Here is a 24490-nt window from a genome sequence, read left to right as displayed (position 1 = left end):
TAGATCACTGGATAGATATGTGATAAACCAATATAGCAAAATGACCAATTACTATTGTCAAACCCAATTCTGATGTCCATTACATATCCCCAACCAGAATGTGGGCAGGGTCCGACATGTACACAATCGTATTTTCCCTGCAGCATATGGCACAGTGCTGGTTTAATACATATTTGCTCACTGAACCACTTACTGACTGAGGATCTTATTTTACTAAAAGGTACAGCATTCATTAGCGAAGATATATGTTATACTAATAATTTTAGTATTATCATAGCTCTCTTTAAACTTTTATAACTAAATTATTATTATAATTATGTTTATATAGAAACCTAAATTTGTCAAAGTCAGAATTTGTAGAAAATAATTTTATACTCCCTTTACTTCCAATTTTTCTATATTGCTGGCAATGGAATTTCTTGAATGAGTTGCTTAGTTCCTATGAGTCCTGTGATATCTATATATTATATAAAAATTATGTGGAGGCACCCACATGAGACTCCCTTAATTAGAAAAGGAACTTCAGGTAAGTCATTTACCCTTCTGCCCCAAGCAGCCCAACATTAATAGGAAACGGTGAGGTCTTTGCCCCAATGATATTTGCAAAGAATAGTAAATTTGTTTGAGATTATTATTCTGTGAAAATAAGGGGATTACAGAATTAAAACCTGGTTTTAGTACTTAAATATAACTTCTTAAATGGCAAAATATGGAATTTTATTCTCATTCCTTAGGATTCAGAGTAATTAGACAACTGCTTAAAAACAACCATATTTTGTATTTTCATCATATCCCAGGCTCACATCTTAATATTTATAACTAATATTACCACTTAAAATACAGAATTACAGTGCAATTCAGTATAGCTATTTTAGTTTGGTCCCCTAAGGAAAGTCCCTGTGCAAAGGGGATAAATTATTTTTATGTGAGATCAGAGAATTTTCCACATGTACATAACTTTTCTCAGGACAAAAAAATTATTGTTGTTCTCATTAAAACAATTTTAGTTGATAAACTTTCAAAGCTTTTAAGTCGGTGGCAAATGAAACACTCAAATATGTTCTACATTCTATAAATAAACAACTAATTTAAAAATAAAATTCAAAACTTATAATAAAAGGTAAGCTACTTTTTAATACAGTATGTAGCATTATCCAGGTTTAAGAAATGAAACTTTAATGACTAAAGAAATAATCACTTGATTCATTTCTAACACATCAAAGATTTTAAAACAAGAAATAACTTTTAAATCATCACTGTATTTCTTCAGTTCAATTAAGAGGCCTAAAGATTTAAATGTTACTTAAGACAATAATTGTTCTTAATAAATAAGGCAAAGATCAAATCATTTGTCCTTACTCCAGGCAAAGCCTGTTTTACTTACCAAGAGGCCTTAAAAGCAATTTTCAGTTTGTACCTGTTATACCTGAAGTACCTGTAATGTCGCAAAAAGTACTGCCTATATTTTATAAACATGGGTGCAAGGAGGGCAACATGTTTATGGGAGCTGAAAGGGAAGACGTGACTGATCTCTAACTCTGGGAGGCAATATTTAATACAGCTCAGACCACAGGAGGATTTATGGTGAAATTAATGAAGCATATACCTCAACAGCCATCACTTCCCATGGGTTCCTTTCAAAGTCCTGGAAGTGGGGCCCTAGTAATTTTGTATTCATAATTTTGTACTCTTTTTCTTATAGCGCCTCCCCAAGTTATATAAACTTCACACCCCATAAAATTTGACTCTAGCCCTTTTTAGCAGAAAAATAATTAGGAAAATTCTATAAGAATGCTGAATGGGAAGCAATGGATAAACTCTAACTTAGGAAGAAAGACTGCTGGTAAGTCCATTCACTCAACATTTATTAAGTTCTAGATATTCTTTAGCATTAGAGAGACAAAACCTAGTATTGGGTTGGCCAAAAAGTTCGTGTGGGTTTTTCCATAAGACATTACGGAAAAACCCGCACGAGCTTTTTGGCCGACCCAATATGTGGTTCTGTCTGGAAGAAATTCACTGTCCACTGACAACTTCTCAAAACCACCGAAGATCGGAATCCTTTTTCAAGAGTGAGGAACTTCTGAGGAACTGTCAATCTAGCCATTATATCTTGCTCCAGTACTTAGCATGACCTAGAAGGTGTTCCTTAATTTTCTAGGCTTCTATTTATCATCTGTGAAATTGGGATAATAACATAACTATACTTAAGAGGGCTGTCATGAGACATACAGGAAACTGCAAGTGACCGCTCTGCAGAGCATCAAGCTCACTGTGCTTCGTTAAGTATCTGCTCTCCTTTTTTGATTTCACAATAGAAGTTAGTGGGATAGCAGCCGCTCTACTTTTTGGAATTCTCTTTGCTGTTGATATTGCCAGACTGCATATTCCATAAGAAAAAAAGTGGACATTTAATGGGGTTTCAAATTTACAAAAGATTTTGAACTAGCAACACCAAAATCATTATTCATTCAGAAAACTTCATCATAGCAGATTAACCTTGACTTGTGCATGAACTTAAGCAGCAGCATGAATTCCACAATCTGTAATCATCTCCCCTTCCCACCTGCTTTTTCCTTTTTTGTAAACGTATCTCTAACATTTCTTGGCTGCCTTGTATTTCCCAATATGTAACCCATCTGGTTAAAAAAAAAAAAAAAAAAAAGTTCCGTATGGTTCATACTTATTTCTGAGACTGTCTGTTTAGATTTCACAGAGTGGTGAACTCCTTTGCTTAGGTAAAATGCTAATGATATTAAGGTTGTAAGTGTGGACTCTGTAAAAATACGGGTGGGGCTTCCCTGGTGGCACAGTGGTTGAGAATCTGCCTGCCAATGCAGGGGACACGGGTTCGAGCCCTGGTCTGGGAGGATCCCACATGCCGCGGAGCAACTAGGCCCGTGAGCCACAATTACTGAGCCTGCGCGTCTGGAGCCTGTGCTCCGCAACAAGAGAGGCCGCGATAATGAGAGACCCGTGCACCGTGATGAAGAGTGGCCCCCACTTGCCGCAACTAGAGAAAGCCCTCGCACAGAAACAAAGACCCAACACAGCCGCAAATAAATAAATAAATAAACAAATAAATAAATAAATAAACCCAAAGTTAAAAAAAAAAAAAAAATACGGGTGGATTTTTTTTTCTACATAGTGTGCTAGTATTAGAAATTACAGTGCTTTAAATTAAAATTTACCAAGTATGGCATTCTTTTTTTATTTTATTTTTATTATTTTTTAAAAGTCTTTATTGAATTTGTTCTTCTGTTTTATGTTCTTTAAAAAATTTACTTTATTTTTTATTTATTTATTTTTGGTTGCATTGGGTCTTTGTTGCTGCGCACGGGCTTTCTCTAGTTGTGGCGAGCGGGGGCTACTCTTCGTTGCGGTGCGTGGGCTTCTCATTGCGGTGGCTTCTCTTGTTGAGGAGCACGGGCTCTAGGCATGCGGGCTTCAGTAGTTGTGGCTCGCGAGCTCTAGGGCCCAGGCTCAGTAGTTGTGGCACACGGGCTTAGCTGCTCTGCGGCATGTGGGATCTTCCTGGTCCAGGGATCGAATGCATGTTCCCTGCATTGGCAGGCAGATTCTTAACCACTGTGCCATCAGGGAAGTCTCGGTATCTTTTGGTTTTTTGGCTACAAGGCATGTGGGATCTTAGCTCTCTGACCAGGGAGCCAACCCACACCCCCTGCATTGGAAAGTGAAGTCTTAACCAGGGAAGTCCCCCAAGTACGGCATTCTTGACAGAACGGAACAGCTTTGAGAAAAGTAAACTTTAGGAAGCTATCTTAAAAAAAAAAACTTAAATAACTATATATTAGCAGATCTAAGGCCTATATTCTAAGTAGCATCAGGACAAATGTGTAGTCAATTAGCACAAGATAAATGGAGCCAGGGTTTTGGCTGGGAAAAAAAGAGACACTGGAACAATGCAAGTTGTCTCATGTTATATGATCTGAACTACTTACTAGAAGACACATGTGACAAGTCTTCTTTATAAATCTTAGTTTCTTCAACTGTTGAGAGAATCATATTAAAGTCAAGTATGTGAAAGTACTTAAACCATGAAGGGTTTCTCTTCCAAATTTGCAGTGACTTTATTGGGGAAGACTGTATTTTCCCGAACACTAAAACATGATTCCTGGATCATGATCGTTTTAGACAAAATTTTTATGGTCAGTGCAAAAATCTGAATGAAGGCTTTAGGAAGGGTAACCTGTCTGAATAAAAAGGAACTTGAGGGGCAAATGTTGTTCATTTTATACCCGTGGAGCCAGTGATGAAGCTTCTCAATATAAATGGGAAGATCTATACACTCAGGCTATTATTATTCCTTAACTGTGCTCTGTATTTCTTCAAAGAATACTGCTTAGTGGCAATGTTTATTTTATTAACACTCACTTAGATAGTGCTTATTCTGTGCCAGACACTATTCTAAGTACTTCACTAATTTTAATTAATTTAATCCTCCCAATAGCTTCTAAGATGGAACTGTTATTTTCTCCATTTTAGGCATAAAGAAAGCAGAAGCTGAAGAGGTTAACGTGGCCGGTACGAGGTCACCAGCTAGTGAAGGGGCAGAGGCAGGTTTCAAACCCGGCAGCTGGCTCCAGGGTCTAAGATCCAAACCACTTCACTGTGAAGGCTCCCTGCTGTACCTTTTCATTCCACTGCCGGCACCCTGGCATTATCAACTTACTATAGTTCATCGAATCTCCTAAATTAGGTGTTTTTCGTAATTGACCTAATAAGGGAAAACGCTTACAAAAAAGAAGGAAGACTTGGAAGCGTCACTACAAACGCTGAATTCTGCGCACTCACCGCCACGTTTGTCTCTTGTTCCGTTTCTGGCACGTAAGGGTAATGGGTGTAAAACATATCATTCCGCACCATTTTTTTCCTCATTCTGCAGGGCCCTTCCGTCATCTCCAACATCCATTTGTCGAGATGGGAACCGATGGGGGGGCCCCAGAGCCCCCGCTCCCGCAGCAGCTCGTACTCGATTTGGCACCACTCCTCCGTCACGTACTTCAGGGCATTTTGCTGACGCTAGCAAGAGAGAGTCCAGGTTGGTTTTCAAGCAAAAGCACGAGCAACAATGAACAGTCTACAAGTACCTTAAAACCGAGTTATTCTTTGGAAACAAAAACCAATCCAGGTCATTTCAGGCAATATTATAAAAGTAAAGTTACATTTATTTATGGTTAAAGTAAGCTGCCGATCTTGTGAGAAGGTGGGGTTTTAGTGATGGCCCAAGGTGATTATTTTAGCACCAAGTATACAATACATGGAAGATCCCTACAGGGTAGCGTGTGCAGTACACCTGACCAGAGTGTTGAAGGAACTTGTAGCTCGGGCACAGGGAAGATGGTAATATTACTTATGAAAATACATGGAAATGGTTTGTCCAGTGTGAGTTAATAAAGACAGTAATTTAAGGATGAATCCCCTTCCCCACCCCCAATTGTAAAACAGTTACTAGAACATGAATAAAAGAAAATCTAGAAAGCCACATCAAGAAATATTGCCAACACACTAGATTCCTGGTAATCACCGTAACATTTCCAATAATTTTAGGTAAAGAATATACACATGCATCCCTGATAGGGAACTTAACATTCATATAAAAATTAAAGGAAAACCATTTTTACTTGTCCCTGGGATAGATCCAAACCACCTTACTTAAATGGAAATTTATGACTTGGAATAACTTCTATTTGTCAAATGTCAAAATGTGTAACATTTCAACAGTAGATGCTTAAAACTAAGCATCTAATCATTAGATGCTTATCTAATAATTCATGGAATAAAAGTATACAATTTAAGAGTAAAGATCCCTTTATACTGTACAACTAACACTAATGATTATTGAAGGAGTAATCTTGATATTATACTGATACCATCATAGTACTTATGTGTTCCTGGCAGGAGGAAATCCCCTGTAACAACTAAGTATCTAGTATCATGCCCATAAAATATTAGCAGCTTATCATTCAGAAATCTTTAATAGATATAACTCAGCTGCCATGGAAATAAAATATTTCGAATAAGTTGTTGAGTAATTATGAATTCATCAAGCGGATTTCACTGAAGATATTTCTTATTGACAAAATCACCAAGCACTTGTAATAAAAAATAACTTTATCTTTTAATTTTTTAGAATTTTAAGAGACTTCTCAGAGATTTTGATGTACATTTTCATGGTCTCCTTGTTAAGTATGAAAGAAAGGGATCTTTCCAATATTTTAATTTTTATTAAGAACAAACACATGCAATATGTTGGTAGTGAATGTCATTAGGATTCAGCTGTGCTGATCTCCAGTCTGTCACTTTTTAATGCAGTTTGCCTATAGGAAGTTCCAGTCTTTCTATGTTAAAACCAATGGCCAAAGTAGCTGCTGGCAGGGATAATCAAAAACATTATCTGATGATAAATTCAGTTCAGCAACTTATTCTTAAAAGCAGGAGGAAGATATCAAGGGAAGCAGTCTTTTCTCACTCAAGGAATGCAAAACAAACCATTATTATGGTTACGATTCTTACCTCCTGATATTCCTTATATTGTGTATCTACTAAGTCACGAACAACGGCGATGTGCGTAAACATCCACTGAGAAATCTCCTAACGATGAGTGGAAAAAGAGTCTTAATATTTCATGGATTTCCTGGAAAAAAATGTTAACTAGCCTTGAAATAATGCCCCCATGTTAGTTAAAATTCTATTAAAGGCATCACAACAACACCCAAAAAACCCCACAGAAAACTCTGAAAGATTAATTATATAATGAATCTGATGGAGGCTTACGTGACGGACACAGATCCATACACCCCCCCATCCCCCAGCGCACCTTTCAAGGAAGGGCTCACGGCCACAACTTCTGGGAGTGTTGTCAGTACTTCAGGGATCACCTCAGCTGCAGAGAGCTGTGGGCACCCCACAATCACTGGCTGATTTGGAGGCAAGCAGGCTCAGCCATTTCAGCTCAGTAAAGGTCAACTCTGACAGGTCATTTTGGTACCAAAGCTCCACCTGGGTCACAGCTGGGTCTGTCGCCAGACCTGCACTGTAGCCTGACATTTCCCTGTGACCAATCCTGCTTCCTTCTTCTCCCATCCACAAATATCAAGGGCACCCCTAATAAACACCCTGCACACTAAACCCCGTCTCAGAGTGTGCTTCCTGGGGAACCCAACCTGACACATGGAATGACTCATACACATGGTTTCTCCCAGGCCCTTTTCACAGCTGCCACTAAGATTCTGGGATGGCAAAGACAGTATGATGAGGAAGAAATTAATGCTGGAGGTAGAGGAGTTAAAAAAAAAAAAAAAATCAATCTCAGGCATGTACAACAAAATTATAAAAAATAAAAAGCTATTTTGTCTGCTGTTGCTTTAAAATTTATATAACTATTAATAAAATTATTGAGGGTTTGGAAAAGCTGAGAAAAAATTATCCAGTCTATCGTATATCAATATCTGAATCTCATCTTATGTCCAGTTATGAAATGGATGTAAATACACAACACTCATAGTGCAATTTTATCATAATAAAATGGGAGAAGGCTCCACAACCTGAGTTATTTCTCTCTCTCGTCTAAAGCAAAAATGCAGAAAATTTCCATTTCAAATCATATGCTTGCATGTATTAAGTGTATTATATAAAACACTACAACTAAACCTTGAATTACAAATTTCTAATCATATCATTAATAAAACTAAACAATGTACCTGGGTGGAAAGACTGTGTTTATGAAGCCCACTTTCCTTTCGATTCCTTCTCGATCCCGTTAACTTGGAAAGACCAAAGCCACTGCTGACACGGGACAATTTGGATTGTGTGGTGGGCACTAAAGCTTCTCCTCGACTTATGCATTTCTTTTCATGGGCTACAAAATTAAAATTAGAGTATTTTACAGTTTCTCCATGTACTTATTAGCCTTACTTTTAATACTTTTGCATAATGGTTACAAACCACAATTCTGTAGTTATCAAAAGCAGCTTATGTTACAGATGCAGACACTCTCTTAGGTATTATATTTACTTATCTTGTATAAGGATAGCTGCTTGACAATTATTGTACTAGTTGAACTCACATTTGGGTGAAACCTCATAGCTCTGCAATAATATGCAAATTTATTTTAACTGTAATCAGTTTCTATGTTAATAACAATTCACAGTCCCCTACCTAAAATCTTTGGTGTCGTGTATACTTTGGAATTTAGAATTTTAAGAAGGTGACACAGTACATATACTGTATATTATATGTACTGTATCACCCTAGACCACCAGAAGGTCTAGGGTAATAAATCATAATTAATAATATAATAATTAATATTTCTGCAGCAAAATGTATGAATATTAATGCCTAGTAGGATAAACAAAGATAGGTTAGGTTTTGCTACCAAGTGAGTTTTGGCATCAAATTAATAATAACACCTTGGGTTTTCAGGGCTTTTTGAATTTCAGAATTATAGATAAGGGGTGTAGACTCATAACCAAGATGGTGACCATACTAAAGTTGCGAGCAATGTATTATTTACCAAGCTCATAGATGCCTGATGTATAACACATTTAAAAAAAAAATTTTTTTTAAATCTAAGAAGAAAAGCCTAATCTCAGCATAATCATTCTAGAATGGGCTATACTGTATTGATTTTCATTTCTACTGTCATCATAATATCTTTGGGGGAAAGTTTTAATTTCATATCTAAAGTGCACCCAAATATGACAGTTGTATGTAAGTCCCTTGGTCACATGATATCTGTAAACTTTCTTACCCAGATGATTCTGCCAACATTTCAAACCAGCTTCTTCAATGAGCGGCTTTGCTATAGCTATGTCCACATGGCCTCTTTCATTCACAGGTAGAGTGACTTTGAAAAGCTCCTCCAAGGTTTGTTTCTTACTATGAATCAATTCAGTCCAAACTCTGTTGACAGCTTTTATGAGAAGCTGACGCCCTAGGAAATGAAAAACAGCAACTGATCAAAAAGAATATAAAGGTAGTTAGTATTTTTTTCTTCTTTTATATCTAAGAATTTCAACTTAGATGTATAGTACTTAACTGCCCAAAAAATGCTTCACATCATAGCCAGCTCAGTAAAAAAAGATTATTCAGATAACCAAAAATGCGGTTGGCTACTTGGAAAACTTAAAAAAAAAATAACAAACTTTATATCAAGCAAAAAGACTACATTTTTATTTATAAAACTGGAAATTACATATATATTTCATTGTCTAGCTTCTTCTATAAAAGAAAAGAACTTATTCTCCACTTAAAAGTAAATTTTAGATCTAAATATTTAAGGTATATTCACAAATAAGTTAATTGTTCTTGACGATTTTGCAAAAGGAAAGAAATAGTAAACAAATATTTTTAGAGTTTTTACTATTAAATTCCATCTTGCTTTGGACTCCCTGCTAATTTGTCCGACTCCCGCTCTAGGCCAGTCAATCTTCAGCAAGCATCAGAATCACCTGGGAGGTTGTTCAAACAGACTGCTGGTCTTCACCCCCCAGAGTATCTGAGTACTGAGTACTCAGTAGACCTGAATGGGGCCAGAGAATCTGCTTTTCTAACTAGTTCCCAAACGATGCCAATGTTACTAGTCTGAGCACCTCACTTTGAGAACCAGTGTTCTAGACTGTTAGTTCCTTGGGGGGTGAAAACAATCACTGTGTCCTTAGTGTCTGGGGTTCAAGAAATTTTAGTGAAAGAACACAGAACAAATTAATGCTTAAATGAATGAAGGAATGAGTGCTGGACCTACAAAAGATAAAGTCATATGCAAAACTACCACACTAAATATTGCTGGAGAGACAAGCACTTCTGTAATTATCTAATCTTTTCAACTGAACAACGTTGGAAATTAGAAATCAATCCACCCAAAGCCTCTCATATGCACGATACTTACAAAATCAGTGGGAAAACTAGATTTAAAAAAGGGAGAAAGAATAAAAATGGTAGTACTGACAATCTGTCTCAAGCAATATTTGCCTCTACTGTGATTGGCCTAATACTACCAATAGCCAGCTCTCTTAATAGTAAGCGCCAAGTCAGTATCATACTTGCACTACTGCTTGTGCAAATGTAAGTATCACCAAGTTTCCTGGTGTTACGATGAAATGTGGAGGGCGAGCAATTTCAGGGGTTTGCTCATCCTGGCACAAGGAGACGTACAGCTAGCACGCTGGTACATGCTGGCGGGCATACCAGTGTATGTTCAGGTACGCCCTATGGAGAGGTCGGCTGTCAATGCTGGCAGTTTCTCAAGTCGGTGTTTTTGGTTATATCTTAAAAATCAGAAATGAGTGGAGAGAAAAGGGGGGAAAAAATTGAGATAGCTACCTTCACTAATATCTTGGCTGTAACCACCATCTGGTTCAATGTCCGAGGGGATCATGATGTGCCACGTCGTCATGCGGGCTTCTGCTTCCAGTCCAAACCCATCCACACTGCTGAAAAATTCCAGTCAGTTTAAACTACATGAAGGAAGTTACTGCAGCTGGAAACTGTGATGACTAAGTACTACTCTGCAGACACAAGGAAACGCTGGCTCTGTCACAGAGCTCCGTAAGTGGCAGACAGACATTTGGCAGATGCACAGAACAGAACTTAGAGTTTATCATGAAAATGCCATTTTCAAGCGATGACGTCACAAATCCACTCGACGAGATGTAATTAAACTAAATGACAGCATTAAGAGGAGCATCTTACTATTTAAGACGCTTTTTGATCACTATTAACATTTTTACCTAAAAATTACGAAAAGTTCATTTAAGAACGTCCTCCTCCTATGTTCTTAAACATAAGAACATGTTCTCCTCCTATATCCTAAGATATGCCCCCTCTCCCATATCTTATCTCACCACTCTTTGCTCCAGCAGCAGGGAAATACCTGCAGTTTCCTACATGTGCCATATTCTTTTTGCCCTCTGGGCGATCGCGTAGATGACTCTTTCTTCCCACATCACTCTTCCCCATTCTCTTTGGAGGATTAACTTCCTCCTCAACCAGGTTCAACCTGTAACTCAGCAGGTGTCTCTCCCAGGCTAGGGGCACCTGTTATGTGCTCCCAAAGCACCGTGCTTCTAGCAGAGCACATTGCTTAGCTGTGGGTCCTCCCTCCTAGGTTGCATGCTCCAAGACCTCAAGTCTCATTCACATTTCATCCCAGTCCCTAATTCAATGCCTGGCCCCCAGCAGACACCAAAGAAATATCTTGCAAAGCAATCAGTGGCAAAATACTAATTTTACCCATTTAACATATATTGCATTTATTTATTGCATTCTTATCTTTTTACCCCTCTTAACCTCCAACAGTGTGTATCTACTTTACTTGAAAAGCAAACTCTTTTTTAAAAATTATATATGTGACATGTGATTAACAAAAAATTTAAAGATACAGAAAATTAAAGCAAAAATATACTCATTATTTCACTGCAGAAATTCAACCCTTGTCTTTTCCCTTCTCATGAAGTTTTAAGTAAAACCGAGATTAAAGAAAAAAATGTTATAATCAAAAAAGTAGAACAAAGAGCTCTGGTAGAAAACTATCAAAGACAAATTCAAACTGAACCTGAAAGAGTTACCTTCCAACATGCAGGTTAATGAGGCAGTGAGCCAGACAGCTAATGAATTCTTGGTCATGGTTCCCAGGGCCCAGGATCAAGTTCCTGTTTACAGTCAGGACCCTGAGTGAATCAAGGAGAGCTACTTGCTGCGGGACAGTTTTGTGCGCCCGGGAGAACTGGTACAATATGGTCCTATTGAGGCAGTGATAAACCGCATCCAGTGACAATCCCTGGGATCTTCTTTTTGACTAAAGATATGAGAGATACTTTAGTAAAATGGACAAAAAAAGTCTGCTTATCATTCACACATGAACATTTATTAGGTTTATTATGTATCAGACACCATGCTAAGTACTGGGGTGCTAAGATAAAAAATACAAAGCTCTTGCTATTATGAGGTTCAGAACCCAAGAGACACATAAATGTAATGAGTTGAGTGCTGTGTGTATACACATCTGTGTGCAGAGCAGTTTCCCTGAGAACACGGGGAAGTGCCATCTGGGTAGAGACTCCTACCCCACAAGTTTTGTAAGGGTGATCAATCGCTACTCAAAATTACTAAAAAAAAAAAAAAAAAATTACCTAAAATGTTAGTAAAGAACTTCTGACATTCTTGTTTCATCTCACATGAGACCTTTTCTCTTTGGCTTAAATACAAATTTATTCTTAAAAAATTCTTGGGTGACATGTGTGTGTCTAATAACATGACAACAGTATTTCCTACTTTCTACATCGTGTGTTGAATAAGATTTATCACTTGTGCCAAACCGGAAAAGGTACCACAAACACACACTAATATGACATCTTCAAAGGAACAAGGACTACAGTGAACTTTGTAAAGATTCAATTACAAGAAGAGAATACTCCTCTAATATCAACTCTTCATGCTCTGTAAATCTTGACACAGTGATGCATCATACTATGGAAATCTATCAAATTGTATTAACTTAAGGTCTTTAAACCAACAGGAAGCTATCCAGCTATGTGGTTAGCAAAGAGCAATGCCAGTGGGGAAGGCAGTGGGAGCCCACAGCTTGAGAGAATGAGGAAGCTTTACATACTGGACACACTGGCACCAGGCCATGGGTAAGGGGGGGAATGGTTACAGATCTACGTTTTATTCACTTTTAATAAGCTGAGCTTTACATTAAAATGTCAACATTCATTATCTTATTAGTTACACTTATTTCCAACAATTTTGACACCCGAGGCAAAGTTTTTCAATAGGAAAACATGTACTCTACAACTAATGTGACAATGGATTACCTGTGCAATTAGTTGAATTATAAAATCTATAAGAAGTTTAGATTCTTTGTTGAACATGCCTTGCCAAAGCTTGTCCACCACACGTTGCGTGAAATAAAACACATTGTTCACCAATACTTGGTAGCTCCCTCCACTGGTAATAGGCAGAGATGCATCTTCCCCTAAATTCCAGCAGGAAAAAATGTCTAAGAAAATTGATGTCCACCAGCCTAAGACCAGACCCTCCAACAAATCAGGCTAAGGCAAGATGAGTACATCTACTACCGTTAGAAATAGGACCATTAGCTCTTATGTACTACTTTAAGCAAAATGATGTTCATGGCCAGAAGTCATGATAAATGTTGGAAGAAATAATTTCTGCAGGATAAAAGTGTTACAGATGGAGACTGGGAAGTTTCTTACTGCCTTAAGACAGTCTGTGATAAGCAAACAGTTCTTCAACTGTCAGTGACACATAGCCTCCCTTTGAGAGAAAAATTAAGTCAGTTTATTAGTTGTAAATTGATTCTGTCTAACTAATAAAGGGCAAAACAAATCATCAAACAAAACTTTAAGCACAACGAAGTAATGGAGGCAGAAGAGAGGTCCAGAAGAACTGTAAAACACAGAGTACCATCAGTGGTGGTGGTGCCATGGGGTACCTCTCGCCCCTTCCATGATTCCCATCAGCACTGTTTCTCTTCTACAAGCTGCCCCGGTGGCTTCAGTGTGTTCGCTGTGTACACACTGCCTCAGCACTAATCCTCCTGGCTCCTCCTCCAACAGAATGCCCCCTTTAAGCCCCTCACTCCTTTCTAGAAATTAGGAGCCTTAACTGACTGTAATTATTATTCCCACCTAACTCTAAATCACTACACAATGCAAAACTCTTCGTTTTGTGTCTTTATGTAGTAAGACTGATATTACTTAAGATTCTCAAGTGATAAGAACAAATACAAAAGTCTGACTTGACACCACGCTTTGAGAGTTGCATGTTATGACAACACTAAAGATTTTCTTGGCAAACTTACTTTGTTAAAAAAAAATGATAATGTAATAGCATGGAGGTTCTATGATTTATATAATTACCAGAAATTCAAGTAGCAAATATGCTAAATCATTACTTTTCCTTCTCCTTTAAATTGTCATTGTTTTACATATAAATGTTATCTCCACTGTAAATGTATCAAGTTTTGTAGTTTTATTGTAACTAGAGACATACAGGAAAAACATTTTAATGTGCTTTGAATTTACATCCTGAAAGCCATTCTAAAGAATAACATAGATACCTATAACTGAATAATTCCACTGATAGGTAGAGTTTCTGAGGGTGCTGGTAATGCATTTCTATCTGAGTGCTCTTATACAGGCATGTTGCCTGGGTGGTAATTCACAGAGTGCTACATTTGTAATTTATTTGTAAGTATATTACGGTAATTTTTAAAAGTATTAGATAATTCATAAAAATATACTGTTCACATAATATGGTTTTAAAAACATTTTTTCTCTTTCCTTGTCCTCTTCCTGCCACCTCTGAGCATATGAACGTGGACAAGCAACTTCGTACTCCCTGTTGTTGATCCTTTATCCCAGGTTCAAAGGAAGGAGCTGGATGGGCCTTTTCCTCATTATAGGAAAATACCAATAAGAGGGGAAAATGCACAGAAAAGAAGGAAAAAGATGACGTTAAAAAAGTGGTATACTTGGGGTTTAGATAGAGAAGGGAAGTGATTATAGGTACTTTTAACAGACTGAAAAGAAAACATGATATTACCCAATAAAACATCAGCTGCAAGCAAATGGTCCATCACACTATCCAAAATATAAGTCTGAAATTCTTTTTGCTGAGTTCTTGTCGATCTTTCAGGGGAAGCCTAATCAATAAAATTTAGAATTAGAAACAGAACCCAGTAAACAAAGGTAAGGCTCAACCATAGTTACATTAAAAAAAACTACTGGTAAGTAGTAGAATATGTCACGAGAGATGGTATGTATGCTTATACTCTCTTATTTTTCTGACCATAGATTAAAAAACAAATTGAAGCAAAGGTGAAACAATACCTTCTTTTGAATCCATTCCTCCAAAAGCAGTATTCTAAACATTTTAAGTATTTAATAAATATTTGATATCTATTATCTATCTACCTCACTTCCAAAAGAGATCTGGCAGTTTCTAATGAGATACAGATAAAATAAATCATAAAGCCATTTAAACAAACACAAAAGCTCAGGAGTCTAGTAACCAAGAAGGTAAAGTCAATGGGGAGGCGAGTATTTATATCAAAAAAATCAATTAAGCACACAATTTTGCTTTGAGCTTCCTAGGGTCAAGAAGGAGAAAAAAATAATATGATTTACAAAGCCTTTAATTATCTATAAAAAAGGAAGCATACTATATGTCAGCAAGGATGTTTTCCTAAGATTGTTCTGAGAAGAATGTTCCCTGTGGGCTTTTATAAAGAGGACAATGAACAGCCCTATAGGTTGTACCCTTGATAATGGTTTTACACGGTACAAGGATGATTTTTAAAATTATCTTGAATAAAAGCTTAGGGCACAAAGTTAAAACTATAGTTCTCTGATGGCATTTCTTTTGGTAATTAGGGTGGTATGATCCAGGTGCATAACTTCCAAGTCTCTAGCCTGAGAGGTGGCAAAGCACAGGGAACTCAGGGATGAAAGGTAGGAAAGATCCTTTTGTCATTCTTCTCAAACGCCAGTCGTGTTAGCTGGCTTTGGATAGGAGCTGGATATTGAACGATTCAATAAACTGACATAAAGTTGTTTCTTAAAAAGAGATCTGGATGTTGTAGCTACAAGCAGCGTACTGATGCTTTGCAAGTGAAGTTAAAGAATCTATTCCTTCTCGCACAGACAGGTCCAGGACTATGTTTATGACCGTGCCGCAGAAGTGGGCTACAGAACACTGTTCTGCTTTATGCATTTAAAGTTAAAATCTGTTCCCCTGGGGAAAAACCCACTTCTTTCTATTCTGATTTTCAAAGTGGTGCTGATGAAGATTTTAAAAAAGCAGTTAAAATTGGAATCCTATATTCAGATCAAAGATATTATTCTAAGGATTCAAAAACCAACCAAAGTTGTAATGAACGTTTCTCTGTTTTTCTGATAAAACATATTTATTTTGTTTTAAAATGACAAAACATGGGCCTAGTAACAGTTAAAAGAATATTAGTTCTTAGGAGTTTGGTTTGGCATTAGAATAATTTGGGAAAAAGTGAAGGTCATGACATGTTGTTTATAATCTTTTTTTTAGAAAATTTATTTATTGATTTATTTTTGGCTGCATTGGGTCTTCACTGCTGCGTGCGGGCTTTCTCTAGTTATAGTGTGCGGGCTTCTAACTGCAGTGGCTTCTCTTGTTGTGGAGCACGGGCTCTAGGCGCGCACGCTTCAGCAGTTGTGGCACACAGGCTCAGTAGTTGTGGCTTGTGGGCTCTAGAGCGCAGGCTCAGTAGTTGCGGCACACAGGCTCAGTAGTTGTGGCTCGTGGGCCCTAGAGGGCAGGCTCAGTAGTTGTGGCTCGCAAGCTCTAGAGAGCAGGCTCAGTAGTTGTGGCGCACGGGCTTAGTTGCTCCGCGGCATGTGGAATCTTCCCGGACCAGGGCTCGAACCCGTGTCCCCTGGATTGGCAGACGGATTCTTAATGACTGCACCACCAGGGAAGTCCCTGTTTATAATCTTAATACATTTTCCTGTGTAGATGAACAGACTAATACAATGGTCAGCAGAAGAGCTGGGGCCAAGGCCTGCCTATTCCTCATGCTGACAGTACATCAAGACTCCACCCCTGTTAACGGAAGGGAAAGCGAGAACCTTCAAGTGATAAGTGACAGATTGATAGGTCTATGAGGACTACCCTGCAATCAGATCAGAGACCATTTTCAAACAGCATGAGTGATCAAAATTTACTAAGGAGTAAGGCTCTCCAGTCACAGGAGGATTTAAACACCCCTGAAGATGGCAATACTCATTCAGGATTATAATCAACTCAATGTGGCTAATGGGATAAGTAATAATGAGTAGGGTTTATAAAATCTTAATTAGACAAAGTTTTGGAGTATGTAAAACAGGGAACATAGAACATAGAGAAGTAGCTTGATCAGTCAACAATATTTATTTTTACTTAATTAGAAAGTATTCTTTTGTATTCTATAAGGATTTAAGGCTGGCTCAGTCACCAACAGGCATATTTAATCCTCTGATTCCTCTCACTGAAGCTGTTTCTTGAATGATCATGACCCAGAATTAACTCTGTTACTGGCTCTAACTGCCAAGTTCAAATGTTCTTGCTGAGACTCATAGTAGCCTAACTTTTAACGGACTTAAGACTTTATATGAGTGCATGCGTAGTTTTCTTGGGTGTTTTTTTCTTTTTTTTAAACAATTCACTGGACTACAATTATGTAACTACACAGTGCTTAGTTTTATGTACCTTATCTCATTCTGCACAATATCCTTTCGAAGTAGATACTATCATCTCCACTTTAGAGATAAGGTAATTGAGGCTTTGAGAGGTCAAGTCACAACTAGGTTTCAAACGGTCAGTTTCTTTGATGCCAAAGTTCACCACCTCACCTGCCATTCCGTACTCTTCCAGCCCTACTAAAAATCTCCATACTGAAGTTAACAAATGCACAACAAGAGCAATTCAGCCACAATCTCCCCATCATGGTTTTAGATAAACCTGGTTGGCCCACCAGACAACCAGGATGAGTTCAGGGCCGAAGGAAGACAGGGTGAGCCCTATGCTCTGCTCTGCCTGCGAGATCTGTCTTCCCAGAGAAGAGAGTGAAGCCAGTCAACAACACGAGTCTTCACAGACGCAAGGCGTCCTTTTCGAGGCCTGGGAACGCCGTGCCGAGTCGTCGTGGGCGCGTGTGCTGCCCGTGGCTGAGAGCCCTCTGGCTCTGGCGGGGAGGCCGTTAGTGCTCCGTAACAGGCAAAGCCTTCAAGGAAGAGGGGTTTCCGCTCTGCGCTTCTGACTGCAGTACTCCTCCTGACTGGCTTCTCTTCTCTCAGTTATTTCACAGCACTCTCTGTGCCCACTTTTGCCACTTTGTTTGGTTTGTTTATTGCTCTGCAGGGGGCGCTGTACTCTGATGGGCACGGGGAGGTCTTTTAGCAGATGGCGGGAGCAGAAAGCAGTGAACTCCTCAGACTACAGAAAAGTGGTATCAGACAGGCACACGCTCCAAATCAGCCTCCTTCGTTTCATCATATTTCTTTCCTTCAGGTATATACGAGTACTTTTTGATCTGTTCTCAGGTACTTTCCTTCCGTGGCCACGTGCAGCAAATTCATTTGGCCTTTCATGAGATGCCTGGTGGTGACAGCAGAGGACGCTGGTGATTGTATAAGCCACCGCAGGCCACTTGATTTTGGAGCAGGTCTTACGTGCCAGGCACTGTGTTATGAATCTTATATGTATTATCTCACTTAATTCTCACAACAGTCCTCAGAGACAGGTTCTATTTTTATGCTACGTTACAGATGGGCAAACTGTAAGGGGTGAAGAGAACCGAGCTGGGCCAAGGTTACACAGCTATAAGCAGCACATGTTTGATTTCTCAAAATAGTTTTGCTGGGTGATTTATATATATTTAACTCTCACAACAATCATGCAGGGGAGACAGTATATAAGATCATTCTCCAGAGGATGAATTTAGCTCGGTGAGATTAAAATGTTTACATAATAAACCACAGGGCCAGAATTCAAACCAGGTCCTTCTATGGCACCACACTGCTTGCCTTGTATTTGGCCTGACTCACACTCAAGCCAGTCTATATGAATGGGAAGCTTTTATTCTTATAGACTGCTAATAAAGATAACTTCACACATTCTTTCATAGATACAATCAAGTAAGTAGACACTCTTACGATGACATCCCAACAATCATGAGACTGAAAATGGCCTGGCTTGAGCATATCAGCCCGAAAATCAGTTGGTTCAAACACCTTCCTTCACGTCGGTAAATGGTAAATATATAGGATAGTTCTTTTGCTGACTTTCTTCAGAGATAGACTTCATAATTGTAACATTCAGAATCATATGCTTGTAATTTATTATTTTACACCACAGGAAGACATGGAGTGCAACAGCATTTCCACTAAATATTTTTGGTATGTGTATTCTGTGTTTGTGTATTAGATTTGAAGCTCCTCAAAGCACTGATTTTTAAAAGCAAATTTATCTCTCTCTTATGAGATGGTATCATATCTTCCTGTTTGGGAACTGCCAGGGATGTAGTTATAGTTAAATAATTCAAAAAACTTAAAGAACACAGCAAGGCATTGAGCTAACTTTGTGAGAGACAAAAGGACACATGAAAGTTGGTCCCTAACTTTAAAGAGTTGATGATCTATTTGGGAAATTCAATCTTGACACTCCCTGGTTCTTCCTAAAATACCACCCTACCGCCCCTGACTCCCTAATGCAATCAGATACAATTCCACTTCAGGGCAAATTAGTGTCCACAATAATGAGAATGTTATCTCAAGGTTAATACATGTCATATCAAACTTTCCTTACTGAAAAATACAGAAAACCAAAATAAAAGACAATTATACAATTTACCCATTGCTAGTTAATTAGCTATTAGGATTCCTACAAGACTGTTATTACTGAATACATACACTTACCCCATTTCCTCTACATATGTGTATTTTATTTTTTGGCTTAGTTATGCTTTCTTACACACACACTATTCTTAACTTTATCCTGTTATTTTCTGAAAACCATTTTATTTTGCATAGAATGCTTCAAATTCTTACCCCATGCACTAAAATACTAGCCATCTCTCTTCTTATTTTAAAGTTTCCAAAGAGGACAAGCTCCACCAGGCAGGATTTTAAATTCTACCAGATGAATTCTTGATGAAATCAATTATTTTTCTGCCAATATTTAACACTGTGGTCCTGGTTAACATGCTTTGCATAGGACTTCCATGGGGGCGCAGTGGTTAAGAATCTGCCTGCCGATGCAGGGGACATGGGTTCGAGCCCTGGTTGGGGAAGATCCCACATGCTGCGGAGCAACTAAGCCCGTACACCACAACTACTCAGCCTGCGCTCTAGAGCCCGCGAGCCACAACTACTGAGCCCGAGTGCTGCAACTACGGAAGCCCACGTGCCTAGAGCCCGTGCTCTGCAACAAGAGAAGCCACCGCAATGAGAAGCCCTCTCACCACAACGAAGAGTAGCCCCTGCTCACCGCAACTAGAGAAAGCATGTACGCAGCAACAAAGACCCAACGCAGCCAAAAATATATAAATAAATAATAAATAAATTAAAAAATGCTTTAAAATGCTTAGCGTGGCTGGTACCTAAATTACACTGATTTCTTTTAACTGACCAAACTGAGATATTTTCACATGAATAAGATAAAACATTTGCTGGGATTTTAAGGTTTCAAATAAAAAGTTAACTGTTTTCGCCACTAGAGGGAGCAGAGAAAGTGCAGGTTCAGTTGTCAAACTGCTGAGGGCGGCATGTGGGAAGCTCCTCACAGAGAGAAGCAGTTAGTCTTTTACACTGATTGAATCTTTCATGAAACATTATTTTCAGAGCTCTGGCATGTACTGCTTGACCCTATTTATATGAATTGGCCAAAAGAATGAATGTATAGGCAACTAATTATATATTAGATCCCCTTCAATGATCTTTTATTTTTTCTTGAGATTTTTCTAGGTGAACATTTGGTTTTCAGGGATGGTCAATTTCTAGAGCCAGCAGTGTGACCACTTTAGGGTTTGTTTTCTGATGCATCAGCTAGTTCTTATCACTTATCAGGAGAATTAGCAAGTGCAATGGACTAAATGTTTGTGTCCCCCCGCAAAATTCATAAATTAAGCCCTAACCCTCAATGTGATGGTATTAGAGAGGTGGAGCTTTCTGGAGGTAATCAGGTTTAGATGAGGTCATGGGGAGTCCACAGGAGGGGATTCATGCCCTTATAAGAAGAGGAATTACCACCTGAGTGCTTTCTCTGCCATGTGGGAGCAAGGCAGCCATCTGCAAGCCAGGAAGAGGGCCCTCACCACAACCTGACCAAGCTGGCATCCTGACGTCAGACTTCTCAGTCTCCAGAACTGTGAGAAATGACTATCTGCTACTGAAGCCACCCGGTCTATGGTACTCTGTTACAGGAGCCTGAGCTCAGATACCAAGCAACCTACAAGTTTGCTGCCTTGGGGAAAATTCAGTAAGGGCATATTGAGCACCTATTACGTGCAATGCACCACGCCTTAAGCCCCACAGGACACTAAAAGCAATACCGGAAGTGATAAATAAGAGGGACTGAAGTAGGGAGTTATAAGCTAAGGAGACAATGCTGCTGTAAATGACTAGGGAAGGAGCTAGAACACTAAGGTCCATGGGCCAAATTCAGCTTATAGTTGTTACTGTACATAAAGTTGTACTGGAACACGGCCACGCTCACTCGTTTATGTATTGCCTGTGGCTGCTTTCTCATTGCAATGGCAGAGTGAAGTAGTTGTGAGAGACTGTACAGCCCACAAAGCTGAAAATATTTACTATGTGGCCCTTTACAGAAAAAGTTTGTCAATTCCTGGTCTATCCAGGGGAAGGGTGATAAAGGACGAAATTAAGGACATGTCAAGAGGAATAGAAAGAAGAGAAACAAATCGATAGGGTGTATATTAGCACATTTGTGATAAAAAATTCCCATAGCCCATGATATGTTCTGCCTTTACAACCCAAAAGAACTAGAAATCTGAAAGATACGTGGCATAAAACTTGCTTGGTTATTAACGCTCTCATTATAAAAACAATTTGAAAGAGATGTAAATGCATTTCTTTGTCTTTACCTCCAACAAAAGATCAATTAGTGGAGTCTGCTTGCTGGCAGGGGTAAGACAGAGGTTGTCTATTATTAAGACCCGCATGAAGTCAAAAACAAACTTTTTAGCTGGGTGATTGGTCAGGTATGTCTTGACGCCCACGTTGCAGTACTCTGATTGGCTTCTGTTCATCCCTGTGTCTGCTGCAAAGGCTTTAAATTCTTCTGCTGGAGATCCAACTTCATCATCGAGATCAGTCACCTAATAAAATCAAGTGGAAATATATCCTAGTCACATTCAATTTCATTTGATATTTTTACTTCCACCAAATTGTAGCAGCAACAGTATTTTTGTTCAGTGTTTACCTCCTATTAAGCTATTCAGTGCATTACATCGTTCACTTTGCTTTACTTATTTTCTCTTTTCAGGGTGGTAATCAGGCACCACATGTCACGATTACTCAACACATGCTCTTTCTAATATTAAGCTACTCACTGGCCACTAACCATATAAACTGCTTTATGTTGAATTTTATCTTTACTGTGGATAACTGAACTTGAAATAAATGAAATAATAAAATGAGAATGACTATATTTGCATATTTAAAACATACCTACTGAGAAGTCAAGTGTTATAGACTTTCAGATAAAGATCTGGCATAATGACTGCACCCAAGGGCTGACCCATTTTTGTAGGTTAAAAAAAAACCCAAATAAATAAACAATACAAAACAACAACAAAACTAGTACCAAGTTTGAGCCAACAGAAAAAAGAAAGAAGGATTAGAAGACAGATTACAAGATGCCGACAAGCAAAAAACATTGAAATATTACTAAAATCCTTTTTTTACCAAAAATGTGGATTCTAAAATTATAAACAAGCCATGGTGTTAAGGTCACGTGCTATACTTGCCTTTCTCCTAAAAATTGCCACAATTTTAGAGCGAGTATTTCACCATTATACATGAAGAAAAATTAGTATGAAGAAGATACCTTATTCTAGGCTCTCGAGTAAGTGGTAGAAGTAAGACAAAACATCATGAAATTCTGAAGTTCTATGGAAGAATAAACTGTCTTTTGGGTTCGTTTTAAAGGACAAAAGAAGTATTTATACTACATATGATTATAGTCTAATAACTTTCTCTTAAGTTAGTGCAAAATATGAAAAATAACAGTTGAACAAAATAGAAAAAGTTGAACAGAAAGGACAAACATACATGTCATTTCTTATAAAGACAATCAATCCTGTAATTAATTTGTAAAGAATAAATCCAGGAGATGCCTAATTCCTGAGACAAATGAAGTGGAAATAAATTTGGTCTGACTAGAGTTCTGTAACCTGATTTCACAACTATACAGCTATCATTACATATAATAAGAAATAGATCAACAACTACACGAAGAGGGAATTCACTAATGAGGGACTTACAAGAATATGGTAAATGAAAACAGGAAGTAGAATTCACTGTTATTTTAGGGGAAAGCAGAAGGAGAGTGTGGGGAGCCAGATACCAGATAATGATGTAATAGGTGAAGCAGAAAGTTATGAAACTGTAACTTGGTGAGAAGCTTAAAAGATTGGCCAAAAAAATCTGCTAACCATTGGAGCAGACTAATTCCAGTTTTGGTATTTTCCTCCCCCTTTCCTACCATCTCTGAGTACGGGCGAATGTTGAAGGGGAAGACCGTGGCTGCTAGTGCACACAGGAAGTCGGGGCTCATCCACATGGAGGCCAGGTCTGGGACGTTGTGGTACAAGTATCTAAAGAACTGCATCAGGGTCACAGGATATTCCCGGAGCCAAGATCCCTCTTCTTCTGACTGCCAAGGCTGTCATGGGGATAAGAGAGGAAATAACATGTTAGAAAAACTGACACTACTAAAAGTTACTCACTACTCTTCTAAAACCGGATAAACTGATGGTCCAGAACTCTTGTAAACCACACACAGGAGCAAACACACAGGCCAACAAATCTAGAAATAAGCTAAAACAAAGGTGATACCCCTAGAAACTGACAGGATGGATGTTTTTCTATTCATTTGAGTACTCACAGCTCAGTAACTGGAGTCAATGGTTTTGATTATTCATCGTTACCAACATGAGTATGGCTGGAGCCAGTAGTGGCGCTATTCCCATCAAAGTTGCCCCATCCTCCATCACGCCAGAGAGTTAGGATTAAGATAAAAATGGGGAAGTTACTTGACCTTTCTGAGCCTCGTACTGTCATATAAACAATGAGAATAGTGCTCTTAACCATTATGCAACTGTGATATTGTGATTTATAATAAGAAATATATATTTAGTCTTTGTCCCATTTCAGGCACAGAGATCCTAAAACCCTTGGCATTTCCTAAGTGATAAAAGAGCCATAAATGTGTCTTTCTGTTAATCATAACACGCCACTTTCCACCACACTTGAGTTTATGTTGATGGGCTGTCTTGCCAGGGGAACCAACCATGGGAGTAGAGGGCTGGAAGTGAACCGAACCTGCTCCCCACAGCCCCCAGGGACGAAGAGGGGCTGGAGACCAGGTTCAATCACCAGTGACCAGTGATTTAATTAATCATGCCTGTGTAATGAAGGCGACATAAAAATAAAAAACACGGGGTTCAGAAAGCTTCTGGACTGATGAACACGTGGAGGTGCTGGGAGAGTGGCAGGACGGAGAGAGCGTGGAGGCTCCGTGTCCCTTCCCACCTCGCCCTATGCATCTCTTCCATCTGGTTGTTCCTGAGATACGTCCTTTTATAATAAACTGGTAACCTAGGAAGTAAAATGTTTTCCTCAGTCACGGGAACCTGCAATTTGTAACTGGTGAGTCAGAAACACAGGTAACAACCTCGACTTGTGACTGG

The 24490-nt window shown here is 38.6% G+C and overlaps 1 protein-coding gene across 1 annotated transcript in view; it reads right to left on the bottom strand.

Moving 5' to 3' along the window:
- Window positions 1–24490, bottom strand: part of WDFY3 (WD repeat and FYVE domain containing 3) — a 267612-nt gene that overhangs the window by 52212 nt on the left and 190910 nt on the right. Inside the window, 10 exon segments of the mRNA XM_036852038.1 lie at window positions 4816–5043; window positions 6538–6615; window positions 7725–7882; window positions 8774–8956; window positions 10345–10454; window positions 11589–11818; window positions 12837–12997; window positions 14590–14689; window positions 21662–21895; window positions 23284–23463. Of these exon segments, the coding sequence (XP_036707933.1) occupies window positions 4816–5043; window positions 6538–6615; window positions 7725–7882; window positions 8774–8956; window positions 10345–10454; window positions 11589–11818; window positions 12837–12997; window positions 14590–14689; window positions 21662–21895; window positions 23284–23463 (1662 nt within the window).

Source organism: Balaenoptera musculus, chromosome 5, assembly GCF_009873245.2.
Source record: "Balaenoptera musculus isolate JJ_BM4_2016_0621 chromosome 5, mBalMus1.pri.v3, whole genome shotgun sequence".
NCBI lineage: Eukaryota > Metazoa > Chordata > Mammalia > Artiodactyla > Balaenopteridae > Balaenoptera > Balaenoptera musculus.
Note: the sequence above shows the minus strand (reverse complement) of the source record. Positions and strands in the feature narration are given on the sequence as shown.